General features: G+C 43.4%; 1 protein-coding gene across 1 annotated transcript in view; it reads left to right on the plus strand.

Annotated features, from left to right (window-relative positions):
* Window positions 1–17,460, plus strand: part of CHP1 (calcineurin like EF-hand protein 1) — a 53,184-nt gene that overhangs the window by 15,882 nt on the left and 19,842 nt on the right. The window contains exons 3-4 of the mRNA XM_008016944.3: window positions 10,075–10,155; window positions 17,295–17,422. Of these exons, the coding sequence (XP_008015135.1) occupies window positions 10,075–10,155; window positions 17,295–17,422 (209 nt within the window). The remainder of the gene's footprint in view (window positions 1–10,074; window positions 10,156–17,294; window positions 17,423–17,460) is intronic.

Genomic DNA, 17,460 nt, shown 5'->3' on the forward strand with positions numbered 1-17,460 from the left:
TAAAAATTCTTTTGAGTTTATACTTTGCTCATAAATTCAGACTTAACCACCCAGTAAAGACATATAATTTATATTAGTTCCTTTTTTTTTTTTTTTTTTTTGAGATGGAGTCTTGCTCTGCCACACAGATGGAGTGCAGTGGTGCGATCTCAGCTCACAGCAACCTCCACCTCCTAAGTTCAAGCAACTCTCCTGCCTCAGCCTCCCAAGTAGCTGGGACTACAGGCACGTGCCATTACGCCTGGGTAATTTTTGTATTTTTTTAGTAGAGATGGGGTTTCACCGTGTTAGCCAGGATGGTCTCGATATCCTGACCTCATGATCTGCCCACCTCGGCCTCCTAAAGTGCTGGGATTACAGGCGTGAGCCACCACACCCGGCTTATATTAGTTCTGAGTTCTTTTCTTCTTTGTAGAAAGTCGGTGGTTTCTAAATGTGTGTGTTCTTATCATGTTTGCTGTATGCTGGAAAATAATTGAAAAGTTTTTTTTAAAATGAGCTATTGCTTTTTTTTTAAGACGGAGTTTTGCTCTTGTTTCGCTCTGTCGCCCAGGCTGGAGTGCAATGGCGTGATCTCGGCTCACTACAACCTCCGCCTCCCGGGTTCAAGTGATTCTCCTGCCTCAGCCTCCCGAGTATCTAGGATTACAGGCGCGTGTTACCACGCCCTGCTAATTTTTGTATTTTTAGTAGAAATGGGGTTTCACCATCTTGGCCAGGCTGGTCTCAAACTCGTGACCTCGTGATCCACCTGCCTCAGCCTCCCAAAGTGCTGGGATTAAAGGTGTAAGCCACCATGCCCGGCCAAAATGAGCTATTTCTTCTTAGAAAGGTTGAAAACTGGCCAGGTGCAGTGGCTCACGCCTATAATCCCAGTACTTTGAGATGCCAAGGCAGGCGGATCACTAGGTCCGGAGATCGAGACCATCCTGGCTAATATGGTGAAACCCCGTATCTACCAAAAATACAAAAAATTAGCTGGGCGTGGTGGTGGGCACCTGTAGTCCAGCTACTCGGGAGGCTGAGGCAGGAGAATGGCGTGAACCTGGGAGGCAAAGCTTACAGTGAGCCGAATCGTGCCACTGCACTCCAGCCTGGGCGACAGAGCGAGACTTCGTCTCAAAAAAAAAAAAAAAAAAAGAAGAAGAAAAGAAAGGTTGAAAACTTGCCAGGCGTCGGTATTGCCTGCTCCTTAAAATCTAAGTAAGGGCCAAGCGTGATGGCTTACCACCTGGCTGTAATCCAGCACTTTGGGAGGCCGAGGCAGTTGGATCACTTGAGGCCAGGAGTTCGAGACCAGCCTGGCCAACATGGTAAAACCCCATCTTTACTAAAAATACAAAAATTAGCCGGGTGTGATGGCACATGCCTGTAATTCCAGGTACTTGGGAGGTTGAGGCAGGAAAATCGCTTGAACCTGGGAGGTGAAGGTTGTAGTGAACCAAGATTGTGCCACTGCCCTGCACCCTGGGCAACACAGTGAGATCCTGTCTTTAAAATAAAAAAATAAATAAATCTGGCCAGTTGTGGTGGCCCGTTCCTGTAATCCCAGCACTTTGGGAGGCTGAGATGGGCAGATCACCTGAGGTCAGGAGTTCGAGACCAGGCTGGCCAATATGGTGAAACCCCATCTCTACTCAAAATACAAAAATTAACTGGGTGTAGTGGCGCATGCCTGTAATCCCAGCTGCTTGGGAGGCTGAGAGGCAGGAGAATCGCTTAAACCTGGGAGGTGGAGGTTGCAGTGAGCCAAGATCATGCCACTGCACTCTAGCCTGGGCAACAGAGCGAGACTCCATCTCAAATAAAATAAAATTAAATAAATAAATAAATAAATAAATAAATAAATAAATATCTAGGTAAGATTTGCTCAACCCTTAAGATACCATTTCACAGCCTGTGGAAAGCCAGCAGACTAGCTTACTCATTTGGCAGGTATTTACTGAGTATCTATGATGTGCCAGACACTGTTCTCCAAGCTGGCAATTTTTGTTTTTTGTAAGAGACAGGGTCTCATTCTGTCTCCAAGGCTGGAGTGTAATGGCGTCCTCACAGCTCACTGCAGCCTCAACCTCCTGGGCTCAGGCAGTTCTCCCACCTCAGCCGCCCAAGTAGCTGGAACTACAGGTGTGCACCACTATGCCTGGCTAATTTTTTTTTTTCTTTTTACTTTTAGCAAAACGAAAAAGTGCACATTATGTGGTACAGTGGAGTAGTTTCTTCTAGGTATTCAAGGTAACTTGGTGCTTCTCCCATTACTTTTATTTTCATTTTTTGTAGAGACAGGGTCTCACCTTGTTGCCCAGGCTGGTCTCAAACTCTTGGGCTCCATCAGTCCTCCCGCCATGACCTCCCAAAGTACTGGGATTACAGGCATAAGCCACTACCTGGCCTGAAAGCTCTAGGTCATAAACCTGTTCTTTGATCTCTATCATGGTGTGGATTGAAATATAAGAAAGGTTGGGCGAGGAGACTCATGCCTGTAATCCCAGTATTTTGGGAGGCTGCGGTGAGAGGATTCCTTGAAGCCAGGAGTCCCAAGACCAGCCTGGGCAACATAGTGAAACCCCGTCTCTACAAAAAATAAAAATAAACAAAATAAACGAGAGAAGCACCAAGCTACCTTGAATACCTAGAATAAATTATCCAATTGTACCACATAATGTGCCACATAGTAAACAAGTAATGCATTTTATGTAAATTGTTTTGTCGGACCCACCCACCAGTGGCATTTCACTCTGGCTGTGCCTCCTGACAATTACCATCTTAGCCTGCGGCCATCCAATTAAATTGTCTTCCCCCTTCTCTCAACCCTCTCCTCTTCTACCCCCTCTAGCCTTAGAAATGAGAACTCTTCTCTGGTAGAGAGTGATCCAGTTCTCTCCAGCCTTTGTTGCCAAATTCAGCTTAAGGCCAGTCTTAATCTTTCCAGGACCCATCAGGGTGCTCATCTGAATATAAGTGGCAGTGGCTTCCAATCTTTTGTTACCTGAAATAGCCTCCACCTTCTTTTTTTGGTTTTTGTTTTTGAGACAGAGTCTCACTGTATTGCCCAGGCTAGATTGCAGTGGTGCCATCATGGCTTACTGTAGCCTCCCACCTCAGCCTCCTGAGTAGCTGGGACTACAGGCACGTGTCACTCTGCCCTGCTACCTTTTATATTTTTTGTAGAGAGGAGGTCTCGCCATGTTCCCCATGACTAGTCTCAAATTCCTGAGCTCAAACCATCTGCCTGCCTCAGTCTCCCAAAGTGCTGGGACTACAGGTGTGTGCCACTGTACCCGGCCTTCACCCTCTTTTTTTTTTGAGACGGAGTCTCGCTCTGTCGCCCAGGCTGGAGTGCGGTGGCGCGATCTCGGCTCACTGCAAGCTCCGCCTCCCGGGTTCACGCCATTCTCCTGCCTCAGCCTCCCGAGTAGCTGGGACTACAGGTGCCTGCCACCACACCTGGCTAATTTTTTTGTATTTTTAGTAGAGATGGAGTTCACTGTGTTAGCCAGGATGGTCTTGATCTCCTGACCTCGGGATCCACCTGCCTTCGCCTCCCAAAGTGTTAGGATTACAGGCGTGAGCCACCACACCCGGCCTCACCTTCACCTTCTTAAGAAGGCGGTTGTAGTTATTAGGAGAAAGATTTTCCCTTCAACAATGTTTTTTTCCTCTTCAAGGTGCTCCATGTCTGGGGCCTGAAGCCAAATTCTGCAGAGTGAGAGGCTACAGTGTACAGTCTGGGGCATTCTGCATTCCTTTGTAGTGATCAGCTCCAGTGGGACATAAAGCAGAATCTGTGGAAGGCTTTGGTTAGAATGCAGCTTCTTCAGAGTGCTTTCGGAGACGCACTCCAAAGTATGCTTTATAGAACAGTCATTCCTTGGTCTATAAATAGGTGTTGTGTTTAAAAAAAAAAAAAAAAAAAAAAAAGCAAAAAGTTATTGACTAAAATTTGTGAAAAGCTTGGTCAACAAGGTTAAATAGGCTTCCTAATTACGAGATTTCACCACATCTTTAATATACTCGGGTGAATTGGGAACATTCAGGGGAGTAGTGTTGTAAACAGTGTTCGCCAGATTGATCTGCAATTTCCCTGTCTGCCTTTTTACATGGACCGTCTCTTCAGATTGATATTTCACAAAATATAGATACGTACTGTAACCTTATAAACCTTACTTTCTTCCGATGCCATTATTTTGGGTGAGATACCATTGCCATAGAAATTGTTTTTTCTAAAAAGGCAGCTTAGGCCGGGTGCAGTGGCTCTTGCCTGTAATCTTAGCACTTCAGGAGGCTGAGGCAGGAGGATTGCTTGAGCCCAGGAGTCTGAGACCAGCCTGGGCAACATAGGGAGACCCTGTCTCTAATTTAAAAAAAAAAAAAAAAAGCAGCTGGCTGTGATCCCCAGCCTTTTTGGGACCAGGGACCAGTTTTATGGAAAATAATTTTTCTCCTGGGGGTAGGTGGGATAGTTTCAGGATGAAACTGTTCTACCTCAAAGCAGCAGGCATTAGATTCTCATAAGGAGCACTCAATGTAGATACCTCACATGCGCAGTTCACAATAGGGTTTGCGTTCCTATGAGAATTTGGTGCTACCACTGATCTGACAGCACGCGGTGCTCAGGTGATAATGCTCACTTGCACTCTGTTCACTCCTGCTGTGTAACCCGGTTCCTAACTGGCCACAGACTGGTACTGGTCTGCAACCCAGAGGTTGGGGACCCCAGGGGTCCTAAAGTGGTCTTTTGCAGGTCAGGTTAAGGGAAGAGCCTGGTCGGTGTCTGAACACAAAGATGGTTTATCTTCTTTAAATACTTTCTGTTCTGATGTAATCTATGGAGTTACAAGGCAGAATAACGATTACCCTTTGGGGAGGGGAGCAGGTAAAGACAAAAGGAGCATAAGGGAAACTTCCAGGTATTGGTAATAATCAGTTTCTTCATCTGGAGGCTGGATAGAGTCTTCCCTTGGTGAAAATTTATGCCGAATGCTTTTGATTTGTGTACTTTTCTGTTTGTTATACTTCAATAAAGTTTGCTTTAAAAATATCCTCTGGGCTGGGCATGGTGGCTCATGTCTGTAATCCTAGCACTTTGGGAGGCTGAGGTGGGTGGATCACAAGATCAAGAGATCGAGACCATCCTGGCCAACATGATGAAACCCGTCTCTACTAAAATTACAAAAATTACCTGGGCGTGGTGGTGCATGCCTATAGTTCCAGCTACTCTGGAGGCTGAGGCAGGAGAATTGCTTGAACCTGGGAGGCAGAGGTTGCAGTGAGCCGAGATTGTGCCACTGCACTCCAGCCTCATGACAGAGCGAGACTCCATCTGAGAAAAAAAAAAAGAAAGTCTTAAATATCTCCTCTTGATATTCTGAAATTTCATCTGTATATATCTTATTGTGAAGTATTCTTTATTATTCATTGTTCAGCATTAGGTGAACCTTCTTATACTAAAAATGGGTCCTTTAGCTGGGAAGTTGCTTCTGTTCCTTTTTTTTTTTTTTTTTCCATAAGAAGCCTCACCTGGATTTTGTTCCTATTTTAAAATTAATTTATTCTCCTCCTCTTTATTATTTATTTATTTATTTATTTTTGAGACGGAGTTTCGCTCTTATGGCCCAGGCTGGAGTGCAGTGGCGCGATCTCAGCTCACTGCAACCTCCCTCTCCCAGGTTCATTCGATTCTCCTACCTCAGCTTCCGTAGTAGCTGGGATTATAGGCATGCGCCACCACGCCTGGCTAATTTTGTATATTTAATAGAGACAGGGTTTCTCCATATTGGTCAGACGGGTCTCAAACTCCTAACCTCAGGCGATCTGCCTGCCTTGGCCTCCCAAAGTGCTGGGATTACAGGCATGAACCACTGCACCTGGCCATCTTATCCATTTAATTTAAAAATACGGATTAAATGCTTTAGCTAATGGAAATTTTTGTCATTTCAGTGTTAATAAATATGTTGTACCATATGATTAACCTCTCATACTACTTAAATATGGAAAGCTGTGTTTTCTTTTTTTTTTTTGAGACAGAGTCTCACTCTGTTTCCCAGGCTGGAGTGCAGTGGTGCTGTCTTGGCTGACTGCAGCCTCCGCCTCCTGGATTCAAGCAGTTCTCTGCCTCGGCCTCCCGAGTAGCTGGGATTACAGGCACCCGCCACCACACCCATCTGATTTTTGTATTTTTAGTAGAGACGGGGTTTCACCATTTTGGCCAGGCTGGTCTTGAACTTCTGACCTCATGATCCACCCGCCTCCACCTCCCAAAGTGCTGGAATTACAGGCGTGAGCTACCGTGCCCAGCCTAGAAAGCTGTGTTTTCTAATTGAATGTGTTTTCCAGTGGGTATGTCCTATTAACAGATTTTAATCTCCTCATTATGTACAAGTCAACTAAAGCAACAACCTGTGGGTGCTTGAGATAGAAGTTACCTGTGAGGCTGAATCTCTGTAAGAGAAAGGACTTGTGCAGTGAAGGCGAGCAGTGTAGAGGGATGGCATGTCTGATTACTAACAGTCTCAAAACTCTGGTTTTTCTCAGCATCCCTATGCCCTTGAATGTCTGGAAAGCCACTCCCCATTGGAAGTTTGTTGGCCACAAAGAATGCCATTGTACATGGCTCTGTTCTCAGAATTGACTACTACCAGTGATACTGTCTTTTTCTCAAAAAATCTTCAAAGAAGGTTTTCCTAGATATACCATGAGGCAGAACATAATGTTGGTATGTTTTTCAGTGAATCCACACAAACCTATTTTCAGATGGATCTTATGCTTGTGGTGTTTAGGTCACTTTGGAGTATTTATTTTTTTCTATTAGGTTTATGTTGATGGGCAAATTTGAGAAGCTAAGTTTTAGAGAAACTGCCCAGATCTCCATTCTACTATAAAGCAACCAGTAATAATAACTTGTTTGTATATTGTTTATTTAACAGTTGACAAATTATTTTTTATACTCTTTCTGTTTCGTTTTGTTTTTTTCTGTTTTGAAACAGGGTCTCACTCTGTCACCCAGGCTAGAAGGCAGTGATGTTATCATCGCTCCTTGCAACCTTGACCTTCTAGGCTCAAACAGTCCTCCCGCTTCAGCTTCCCAAGTAGCTGGGACTACAGGCACGTTCCACCATGCCTGGCTAATTTTTTGTTTTTTTAATTTTTTAGAGATGTGGTCTTGCTCTGTTGCCCAGGCTGGTCTGGAACTGCTAGCCTTAAGCAATTCTTCCGCCTTGGCCTCCAAAAGTGCTGGGATTATAGGCTGAGCTGCCATGCGCAGCCCTCTTTCTTTTTAACTTTAATACTTTTAGCAATATTCTCCTTGATCTGAGTGACTGGAACTACATTATGTATACAATCTAAATTCTAAGACTAGAGTTAGATAGTATTAAAGGACAGGTCCTTATTGACATTGGAGGGCCAAGTGTACACTTCCTTATTGAGACTGCAGTTCAGGCTAGGTTGTGCATCACCACTTGGTACTAGACTTGGTTTTTAAACTGTCTCTTCTCAGCTAAAGTTTTTTAAGCTTGTTAGACATTAAACTGAGGTATGTGGCCATGCAATTCAAATCAGCCTTAGTCTTACTTTAAAAGGGAGTAGTTATTGTTTCTTGACCTCTGTCAGACAAGAGGAGGTACATTTTGATGATAGTGTAGACTTTGTATTACAGAACAAATTATGTAATAAAAGCTTTGTACATGTTTGTTGAATTAAATAATCAGGACCTCGGTAATTTTCTCTTTCATCATCTTAAGCAATCTTATGAACAACTTCTTCTGGTTTATTCATTGATATAAAATTATTACCCTAAATGGTCAAGAAAAGACTAGAATCCAGGATGATTGTTCCAGAGCTTTGTGTTCAGTCCGCCAGGTCAGTTTCCACCTGTGTCACCAAATGTGGTGGAGATGAGCTTGCTGAATTAATTAAGCACCATGTAAACGTTAAACCACAAGAAGAAAAGAGTGTGAAGTCTCCTGGGTACAGCAGGAGTATTTTATTATCTTCTGTCTTTGCTAGCATATATTACAAAGAGGGTGGAGATATACATTTTATCTCTCTGCCAGTAAACTTCTTGAAGGCAGGAGTAAAATCTATTCAAGTTTACAATTTTTTTTTAACTTTTTATCTGGAAATAATTTTAAACTTGAAGAAAAGTTACAAGAACAATACAAGATAACTTTTACTCTGATACCCAGATTCACCAATTGTCACATACTTCACTGTTTATTTCCTATAAAAAGGACATTCTCAGATCGAACTCAAGAAAGTTACATTTTGAAACAGTACCGTTATGTAATAGTCCATATTTTATATAGTCCATGCTTCATTTTCACGTATTACCCGGTAATGTCCTTTATAGCAGGTGTTTTCCTAGTCCAGGATCATGTGTTGGGTTTTGTTGTATGTCTCTTTAGCCCCCCTTGATCTGGAACAATCCTCTGCTTTTCTTTGTCCTCCGTGACATTGATATTTTTGAAGACTACAGCACAGGTAAGTTGTAGACAGCTTTGTATTCTTGGCCCAGGAAATAATCAAAGGAAGTTTTTAAAAAGTACTTATTGAAAAACTTGGGGGCTGGGCGCGGTGGTTCACACTTATAATCCCAGGACTTTGGGAGGCTGAGGCGGGTGGATCACCTGAGGTCAGGAGTTCAAGACCAGCCTGGCCAAGATGGTGAAACCCCACCTCTACTAAAAATACAAAAATTACCCAGGTGTGGTGGCGCCCGCCTGTAATGCCAGCTACTTGGGAGACTGAAGCAGTAGAATCGCTTGAACCCAGGAGGCGGAGGTTGCAGTGAGTGGAGAGATCGCGCCACTGCACTCCAGCCTGGGCAACAAGAGCAAAACTCCGTCTCAAAAAAAAAAAAAAGAAAAATCTTGGGGAGAGTAACTTTCATTGAAAAGGTTCAGTATTAGGGCTGGGCACTGTGGCTCACGCCTGTAATCCCACCCAGCACTTTGGGAGGCCGAGGCTGGCAGATCACCTGAGGTCAGGAGTTCAAGACCAGCCTGGCCAACATGGTGAAACTGCGTCTCTACTAAGTGTACAAAAAACTAGCCAGGTGTGATCGCAGGTGCCTGTAATCCCAGCTACTTGGGAGACTGAGGCAGGAAAATTGCTTGAACCTGGGAAGTGGAGGTGGCAGCGAGCCAAGACCGTGCTGTTGCATTCCAGCTTGGGTGACTGAGCAAGACTATGTCTCAAAAAAAAGTTCAATATAGGAAAGAAATGTGGTTTTTAGAAAAATAACACATACTTTGACTCAGACTTAGATTTAAATCACAGTTCTGCTACTTAGGAGTAGTGTGGCTTTGGGTAAGTTACTTTATCTTCCTGACTCAATTTCCTCAGCTCTAAAAGGGTATACATAAAACGTGGGCATGAAGAAATGAGATAATGTATGTAAACAGAGCAGCACATGATGTGTATGCAATGAATGGTAGCTGACAATATTTGCTTTGGTATAACCTCACCTGGGTCATGTGAGGATGACTGCTCATGTCATGTTTGAGGGTTAAATACTTCTGTAGTCCTAGTCCACAGAAAATGGAAATGGAGAAAAAGCCAGAGTCAGAACAAGGAATCAATTGGTTGTCACATTCTTTCCTTGCATGTAAATAGCACCTAAGAATTCCTTGCATTTTGTAAGTGCCTAAAAATCTTAACAAGGATATGGAGACCCCTCTAAGTGTTTGTCCCCATATTCAAGTTCTGCAGTATTTGATACTTTCCATTTGCTGTTCACTTTCCAAACTTAATAACTAGGTACGAAGTGCTAATGTTCAAGGAATCATTTACTAAGGGACAGATTAGTATTTGTCCATCAGTTGGCTTATTGACGTAACCTGTGTGCTGAATTCACTGGAATGTGGCATAGTCAAATCTGGCTCCTTCCACTACTGAGTTGTTGCAAGAAACACTTGGCAGCTATTAAAGTGGTATTCTTCGCAGTTATTTGGTATAATTTGCCACAGAAGTAAATTCCAGGAGGTAATATTCTTGCTAGGTTACACTCCTGACTTAGGGAGTTCAGGCTAAGGGCAATGATCTCTATCTAACTCGAGGTGATTCTCTTGGCAGCCGGGAAGATTTCCAGAGGATTCCAGAACTTGCCATCAACCCATTGGGGGACCGGATCATCAATGCCTTCTTTCCAGAGGGGTGAGTCAGTACAGTTGTTGGACTTCCTTCCTGAGGCTATCACAACCTAAATTATTTGCTAATCTGGAATAGTGATATTGATTGTGCCATCTCAGACTGTGATACCCCCTGATTATATTGGGCATTTCTAATTTTGTCATTTCTAGAATATCTCTTCTATTCTACCCTCCTGTGTGTTTTAAACTTCAAATTGATATATGAGCCTATCTTCAAAATTCTGTCTTTATGCTTATCATTGATGTAAAACTAGACTTTTAAAAAATGTTTATTTGGAAGTAATTTCAGATTTACAAGAAAGTTGCAAAAGTTAAAAGTAATTCAAAGAATACTTGTATATCTATTGCCCTGATGCATCTATTGTTATATTGTTAACATTTTGCCTCATTTGTGTGCTCTCTCTCTTAGTAGCAACCCATTAAAATATAATGCAAGCCACACACGTAATTGTACATTTTCTAGTAACCACATTTAAAAAGTAAAAATAAGTTGGCCGGGCGTGGTGGCTCACGCCTGTAATCCCAGCACTTTGGGAGGCCAAGGCGGGCGGATCACAAGGTCAGGAGATTGAGACCATCCTGGCTAACATGGTGAAACCCCGTCTCTACTAAAAACAAAAAATTAGCCAGGTGTAGTGGTGGGCGCCTGTAGTCCCAGCTCTACTCAGGAGGCTGAGGCAGGAGAATAGCGTGAACCTGGGAGGCGGAGCTTGCAGTGAGCTGAGATCGTGCCACTGCCCTCTAGCCTGGGTGACGGAGCAAGACTACGTCTCAAAAAAAAAAAAAAAAAGTAAAAATAAGTTAACTTTGGTAATATATATTTTATTTAATATATTAAAAATATTATTTCAGGCCAGGTGTGGTAGCTCATGCCTGTAATGCCAGCACTTTGGGAGGCCGAGGCAGGTGGATCATGAGGTCAGGAGATTGAGACCATCCTGGCTAACATGGTGAAACCCCGTCTCTACTAAAAATACAAAAAATTAGCCGGGCATGGTGGCGGGTGCTTGTAGTCCCAACTACTCAGGAGGCTGAGGCAGGAGAATGGCGTGAACCTGAGAGGCGGAGCTTGCAGTGAGCCGAGATCGCGCTGCTGCACTCCAGCCTGGGCGACAGAGTGAGACTCTGTCTCAAAAATATATATATATGTATATATATGTTTTAATTTAATTTAATGTAACTTAATTTAGGAGAGCTAAGTAATTAAACATGAGGCCAAAGTACGTAAGAAAGTGGCAGTCTTTTATTGCAAATATGCACATACTCTCCGGGGAGGTTCTCTGGTCCTCAGGTGTGGGGGGGCCAGGGAAGTCGCGCCGGTGCCCTCGGGTGATGTTCTCCGAATGCGGGGCCGAAGAAGTCCCGCGGCTCCTGCCAGCAGTGGACTTTTATGCCTGGGAGCTGGAGAGGGAGGAGTTTGGGGCGTGTGTGTAGGAGTGGCTTCTTGAATGTCTGTGTCACCGGCTTGACGTCACTCTGCGCATGCTCAGTTGATTTGGTTCCTTTCCCGGGCGCGGGAAAATCTGTGATGAAGAACCCGGAAACAACAGGGACTGCTCCATCTTGTTCACCTTCCTCCATCTTGTCCCTTCCCCCTCACCCAAACAATATACACATACAATTTCATTATATAATCAATATTAAAAATAACTGAGATACTTTACTTTTTTTGTTTTGTTTTGTTTTTGTTTTGAGACAGAGTCTTGCTCGATGCCCACGTTGGAGTGCAGTGGTGCCATCTCGGCTCACTGCAACCTCCGCCTCCCAGGTTCAAGCGATTCTCCAGCCTCAGCCTCCAAGGTAGCTGAGATTACAGCCACATGCCACCATACCCGGCTAATTTTTGTATTTTTAGTAGAGACAGGGTTTCACCATGTTGGCTAGGCTGGTCTTGAGCTCCTGACCTCAGGTGATCAGCCTGCCTCAGCCTCCCAAAGTGCTGGGATTACTGGCGTGAGCCACCACGCCCAGCCTACATTTTTTCATAATAGATTTTTGAAATCCAGTGTGTAATTTACACTTAAACACATATCAGGTCAGACTGACCATGTTTCCAGTGCACATAACCAGATGTGACAAGTGACTGCAATATTGAACAGCGCAGCTTGTGCACCCATGCTCTCTACAGACCCTCTCTTGCAGACACTTTTTCCCTCTCTCTTTCCCCCTCTTTCTACCTACACATACTCTATGTGTGCGTGTATATACATACATACACGTATATACATGTAGGTATATACACATATATATACTTATGTAATTTTTTTGTGTATGCACGTTCACATAATTGTATTTCTGAACTATTTCAGGGTAAGTTGCATAGTTATGAGGCTTTACCTCTGAATGCACCAGTGTGTGTTTGCTAGGAATAGGTACATTCTTTTACATATCCATAGTATAGTTTCTACTTCAGTAAACTTACATTGATACAATCCTCTTATCTAATCTATTACTCTGTTGTATTAACATATCTAGTTTATTCTAATTTATATTCATATTCCAATTTTGTTATCTAATAATCTGTTTTCTAGCACTTCCCCACTTCCGGTACAGTATCTAGTCTGGGTCAGTTGTCATGTCTCTTTAGCCTCCTTTAATCTGGAACATTTCCCCAGCCTTTATTTTACTTTTGTGATACTGAATAAACATATAGTTCTCATAACACACACACTTTGTAAAGTAGATTGTTCTTAATATGGGGTTTTCTAGTGTGAAACTAGTCTTTTGATATGCTTCACTACCTAATACGCTGGTTTCAAAGTAGTGAGTAAATATTTACTGATTCGATTAGGTACCTTTTCATCAATAAAGCTTACATATAAGCTTGTTTTAAGTAATTTCCTAAACAATCTATTCCTAGTTCATATGGATAGTCTATGACCCACAGGACTTCAAAATATTATATGGGTGCCAGTTTTTAATGAGACTGTCAATGAGGACACTGTCAGATAAAATGCCTGGAGGAAATTTTAGAACTCTAAATTGAGAGCAAAGGAATTTGCTAGTTGAGAGGGTTGGGCATTCAGTAAATGTGAGTGAAAGTCAGAAGGCGAATGAGGTCGAGCAGTTAGTTCATGTAAAGACGGGAATCAAATCACGTTGACTACAAGGAATCTTACGCCCTCCTTCATTTTTTCGCTTTCTCTCTCCTTGAACTCCCCTGTTTGTTTCAGGTGTGGTTTGTATGCTGAATTCTTCCTTTTTTTTGCTTCCTCTTTTACCCCTGCAAAGCATTGAACCCTATCCAGAGATAACTTTCACAGCTATGCTTTGTATCCAAATCTTTTGCAATGAAAAGTAAACCCAGGAGAGTCACTTTGCCAACTTTTTTTCAGAATTCTTTTGTCACCATTGATTACTTGAAGCAGCAGCTTGTGGGAAACTGTTTTGTAAAGCTAAACTACATTTTCTGTGACTACAGTATCACCTGTCATTCTGTCCACAAATCTACTGCTAAGGAAATGGGACAGAGTGCATATGAGGAAGTGGAGGGCTGTACTGGGCTGCACTGCTTAGCTCTTAGCAAGCTGTGACTGCTTCTTGCGCTAATCAGACAGATGTATTTGGCTTCTGGGTTTTTCTTTCTTCCCTAGGCATATGCACATGGGGGCTCTTTTTTTTTTTTAAGAGTGAGATTTGAAAGTGGACTATGTTTATTTAATTCCCTTTTACCCAGAAACTTTATGCTAGCAATAATCATTAATGTGTTTTTTCTAGCATATGATTTAAATTTTACTCCACGTTACTTGATTCCTCAGATCTGACATTTTTTACCAGATCCTGGTCCATCAGCAGTATAGATACATTGAAGAACCAAAAGATCATTCTTTTTTTTGCTTTGTTTTGTTTTGTTTGTTTTTTTGAGACGGAGTCTCCCTCTATCGCCCAGGCTGGCGTGCAGTGGCGTGATCTTGGCTCACTGCAACCTCTGCCTCCTGGGTTCAAGCGATTCTTCTGCCTCAGCCTCGCCAAGTAGCTGGGACTACAGGTGCACGCCACCACGCCCGGCTCAGTAGAGACGAAGTTTCATCATGTTGTCCAGGCTGGTCTCAAACTCTTGACCTCAGGTGATCCGCCTGCCTCGGCCTCCCAAAGTGCTAGGATTACAGGCATGAGCCACCGCGCCCAGCCAAGGTCATTCTTTTGAGTGCAGATGGCTCACAGGCTAGCCTTTGAACTCTGCCTTTAGAAGGCCTTATAAACTGAGTGTCTATAGAGCACAAAAGAGACGCTACATACCTCAGCTGTTTGGTGGGTTACAGAGTGGGATTTTTTTTAGGTAACCACAGGAACCAGGCCATCTGCCTTAGATAAATAAATGATATTATGTCACATGAGGCATTCTTTTTTAATATTAAAGAACATTCTTCATTCAAATTTTGAGAATTATTTCTTACAGGGTAATTGATTAGCCTGTGGCACAATAAAAAGATTTTCTCTAAGCTTAAGTACCAAGAAGGCTTTATACACAAGAAGTCTAGGTCTTTCAAATCTTTTTTTTTTTTTTTTTTTTTTTGAGACGGAGTCTCACCCTGTCGCCCAGGCTGGAGTGCAGTGGCGTGATCTGGGTTCACTGCAAGCTCTGCCTCCTGGGTTCACGCCATTCTTCTGCCTCAGCCTCCCGAGTAGCTGGGACTACAGGCGCCTGCCACCACGCCCAGTTAATTTTTTGTATTTTTAGAAGAGGCGGGGTTTCACTGTGTTAGTCAGGATGGTCTCCTGACCTTGTGATCCACCCGCCTCGGCCTCCCAAAGTGCTGGAATTACAGGCGTGAGCCACCACGCCCGGCAAAATCATTCTTTTTTGAGACAGAATCTCCGTCTGTCACCCAGGCTGGAGTGTAGTGGTGCGATCTCGGCTCATTGCAACCTCCATCTCTGGGGTTCAAGCAATTCTTGTGCCTCAGGCTCTTAAGTAGTTGGGATTATAGGCCCCAGCTAATTCTTGTATTTTTAGTAGAGACGGGGTTTCACCATGTTGGCCAGGCTGGTCTTGAACTCCTGACCTGAGGTGATCCACCCTCCGTGGCCTCTCAGAGTGCTGGGATTATAGACGTGAGCCACTGTGCCCGGCCTAAAAGATTATTTAGAGAAAAAATATCCAATTATGAGGGAAAAATAAAATCATAATGTGTCCACAGAATTATGCATATGTTTTAAATGTTTCAAAGTGTTTATATTGTTTGGAGAAATGCTTAAAAGTTAAAAGAAGGCAGGATACTAAATTACATAATACAGTTATCTAAAAAGCATAGAAAAGTTACTAGAAGAAAATGCATTCATATATATATGGGGGAGTCTTGCACCGTCACCCAGGCTGGAGTACAGTGGCACAGTCTTGGCTCACGCAACCTCTGCCTCCTGTGTTCAAGTGATTCTCCCACCTCAGCCTCCCAAATAACTGGGAGTATAAGCATGAGGCACGGCGCCTGGCTGACTGATTGATTGGTTGATTGATTCCCTCTTTCTTTCCTTCCTTCCTTCCTTCCTTCCTTCCCTCCCTCCCTCTCTCCCTCCTTCCCTCCCTCCCTCCCTCTCTCCTTCCCTCCCTTCCTTTTCTTTTCCTTTTCCTTCCTTTTTCTTTCCCTTTCCTTTCCTTTTCTTTCTTTTTTTTTTTTTTGTGACGTAGTCTTGCTCTGTCACCCAGGCTGGAGTGCAGTGGTGCAATCTTGGCTCACCGCGGCCTCCGCCTCCCAGTTTCAAGTGATTCTCCTGCCTCACCCTCCCGAGTAGCTGGGATTACAGGCACCCACTACCACACCCAGCTAATTTTTTTGTAATTTTAGTAGAGACAGGGTTTTACCATGTTGGCCCGGCTGGTGTCAACTCCTGGCCTCAAGTGATCTGCCTGCCTCAGCCTCCCAAAGTGTTAGGATTACAGGCGTGAGCCACTGTGCCCAGCCAGAAAATATATTTATATTAACTATGGTTGTAATTGGTAGAACTTGGATCAGTGTTTTTCTATCTACTTCTCTTTTTTCCACATTTTCAAAGATATGTTTGCTTTTATAATTAAATAAACTTGGCCAGGCATGGTGGCTGACGCCTGTAATCCTAGTACTTTGGGAGGCCAAGATCACGAGATCAGGAGATCGAGACTATCCTGGCTAACATGGTGAAACCCCATCTCTACTAAAAATACAAAAAATTAGGTCGGGCGCACACCTGTAATCCCAGCACTTTGAGAGGCCGAGGTGGGCGGATCGCCTGAGGTCGGGAGTTCGAGACTAGCCTGACCAACATGGAGAAACCATGTCGCTACTAAAAATACAAAATTAGCCAAACGTGGTGACACATGCCTGTAATCCCAGCTACTCGCAAGGCTGAGGTAGGAGAATTGCTTGAACCAGGGAGGCGGAGGTTGCAGTGAGCTGAGATCGTGCCATTGCATTCCAACCTGGGCAACAAGAGCGAAACTCCTTCTCAAAAAAAAAAAAAAGAAAAAAAAAATTGGCCAGGCGTGTTGGCATGCACCTGTAGTCCCAGCTAACTCGGGAGGCTAAGGCAGGAGAATTGCTTGAATCCGGTAGGCAGAGGTGAGCTGAGATAGTGCCACTGCAGTCCAGCCTGGGCGACAGAGCGAGACTCTGTCTCAAAATAAATAAATAAATATATAAATAAATAAGAAAAAAATTAAAAATTAAATAAACTTTATTTTAAAAGCAGCCTTTCCATAATGTGCCTTAATTTTAAAATATCCCTTGGTATACATTACTGCAGGGGAGATGTGGGAAGTGGCTGGGGAGTCACTGGGTTGAAATGACTTAACAGAGTTCAAAGCAAAGGGTTCAAGTTTTGGCTCTCTTGTATGGTGCTGGCACTACTCTACATTCGTTTTTTGGAAAAGAGATGCAAGTAAATTCAATAGATAACTCTAACCCTGGTAAGTCCTGTTACCTAAGTCTGGTTAAATCATTTATCAAGTGGGAGTAGTAGTGGGAGTAATAGCACCTACCTTACAAGGTTGGGGTGAGGCTTAAATGATATGGTACTGTGAGCCCCGAAGTACCGTGCACATGGAAAGAAACCTCATTAAATGAACTTTCAGGCTACCGTAGCTAAAGCTTTTGCCAGTATATTTAATTTGTAAGAAATAATCACCGTGATTGACATGGTGTTCTGTTTGGTATATTTCACAATCAGAGAGGACCAGGTAAACTTCCGTGGATTCATGCGAACTTTGGCTCATTTCCGCCCCATTGAGGATAATGAAAAGAGCAAAGATGTGAATGGACCCGAACCACTCAACAGCCGAAGCAACAAACTGCACTGTAAGGAGCTAAAGTCTTCTGGCTTAAAATACTCGCTT

The sequence above is a fragment of the Chlorocebus sabaeus genome, chromosome 26 (genome assembly GCF_047675955.1).
Source record: "Chlorocebus sabaeus isolate Y175 chromosome 26, mChlSab1.0.hap1, whole genome shotgun sequence".
Classification (NCBI taxonomy): domain Eukaryota; kingdom Metazoa; phylum Chordata; class Mammalia; order Primates; family Cercopithecidae; genus Chlorocebus; species Chlorocebus sabaeus.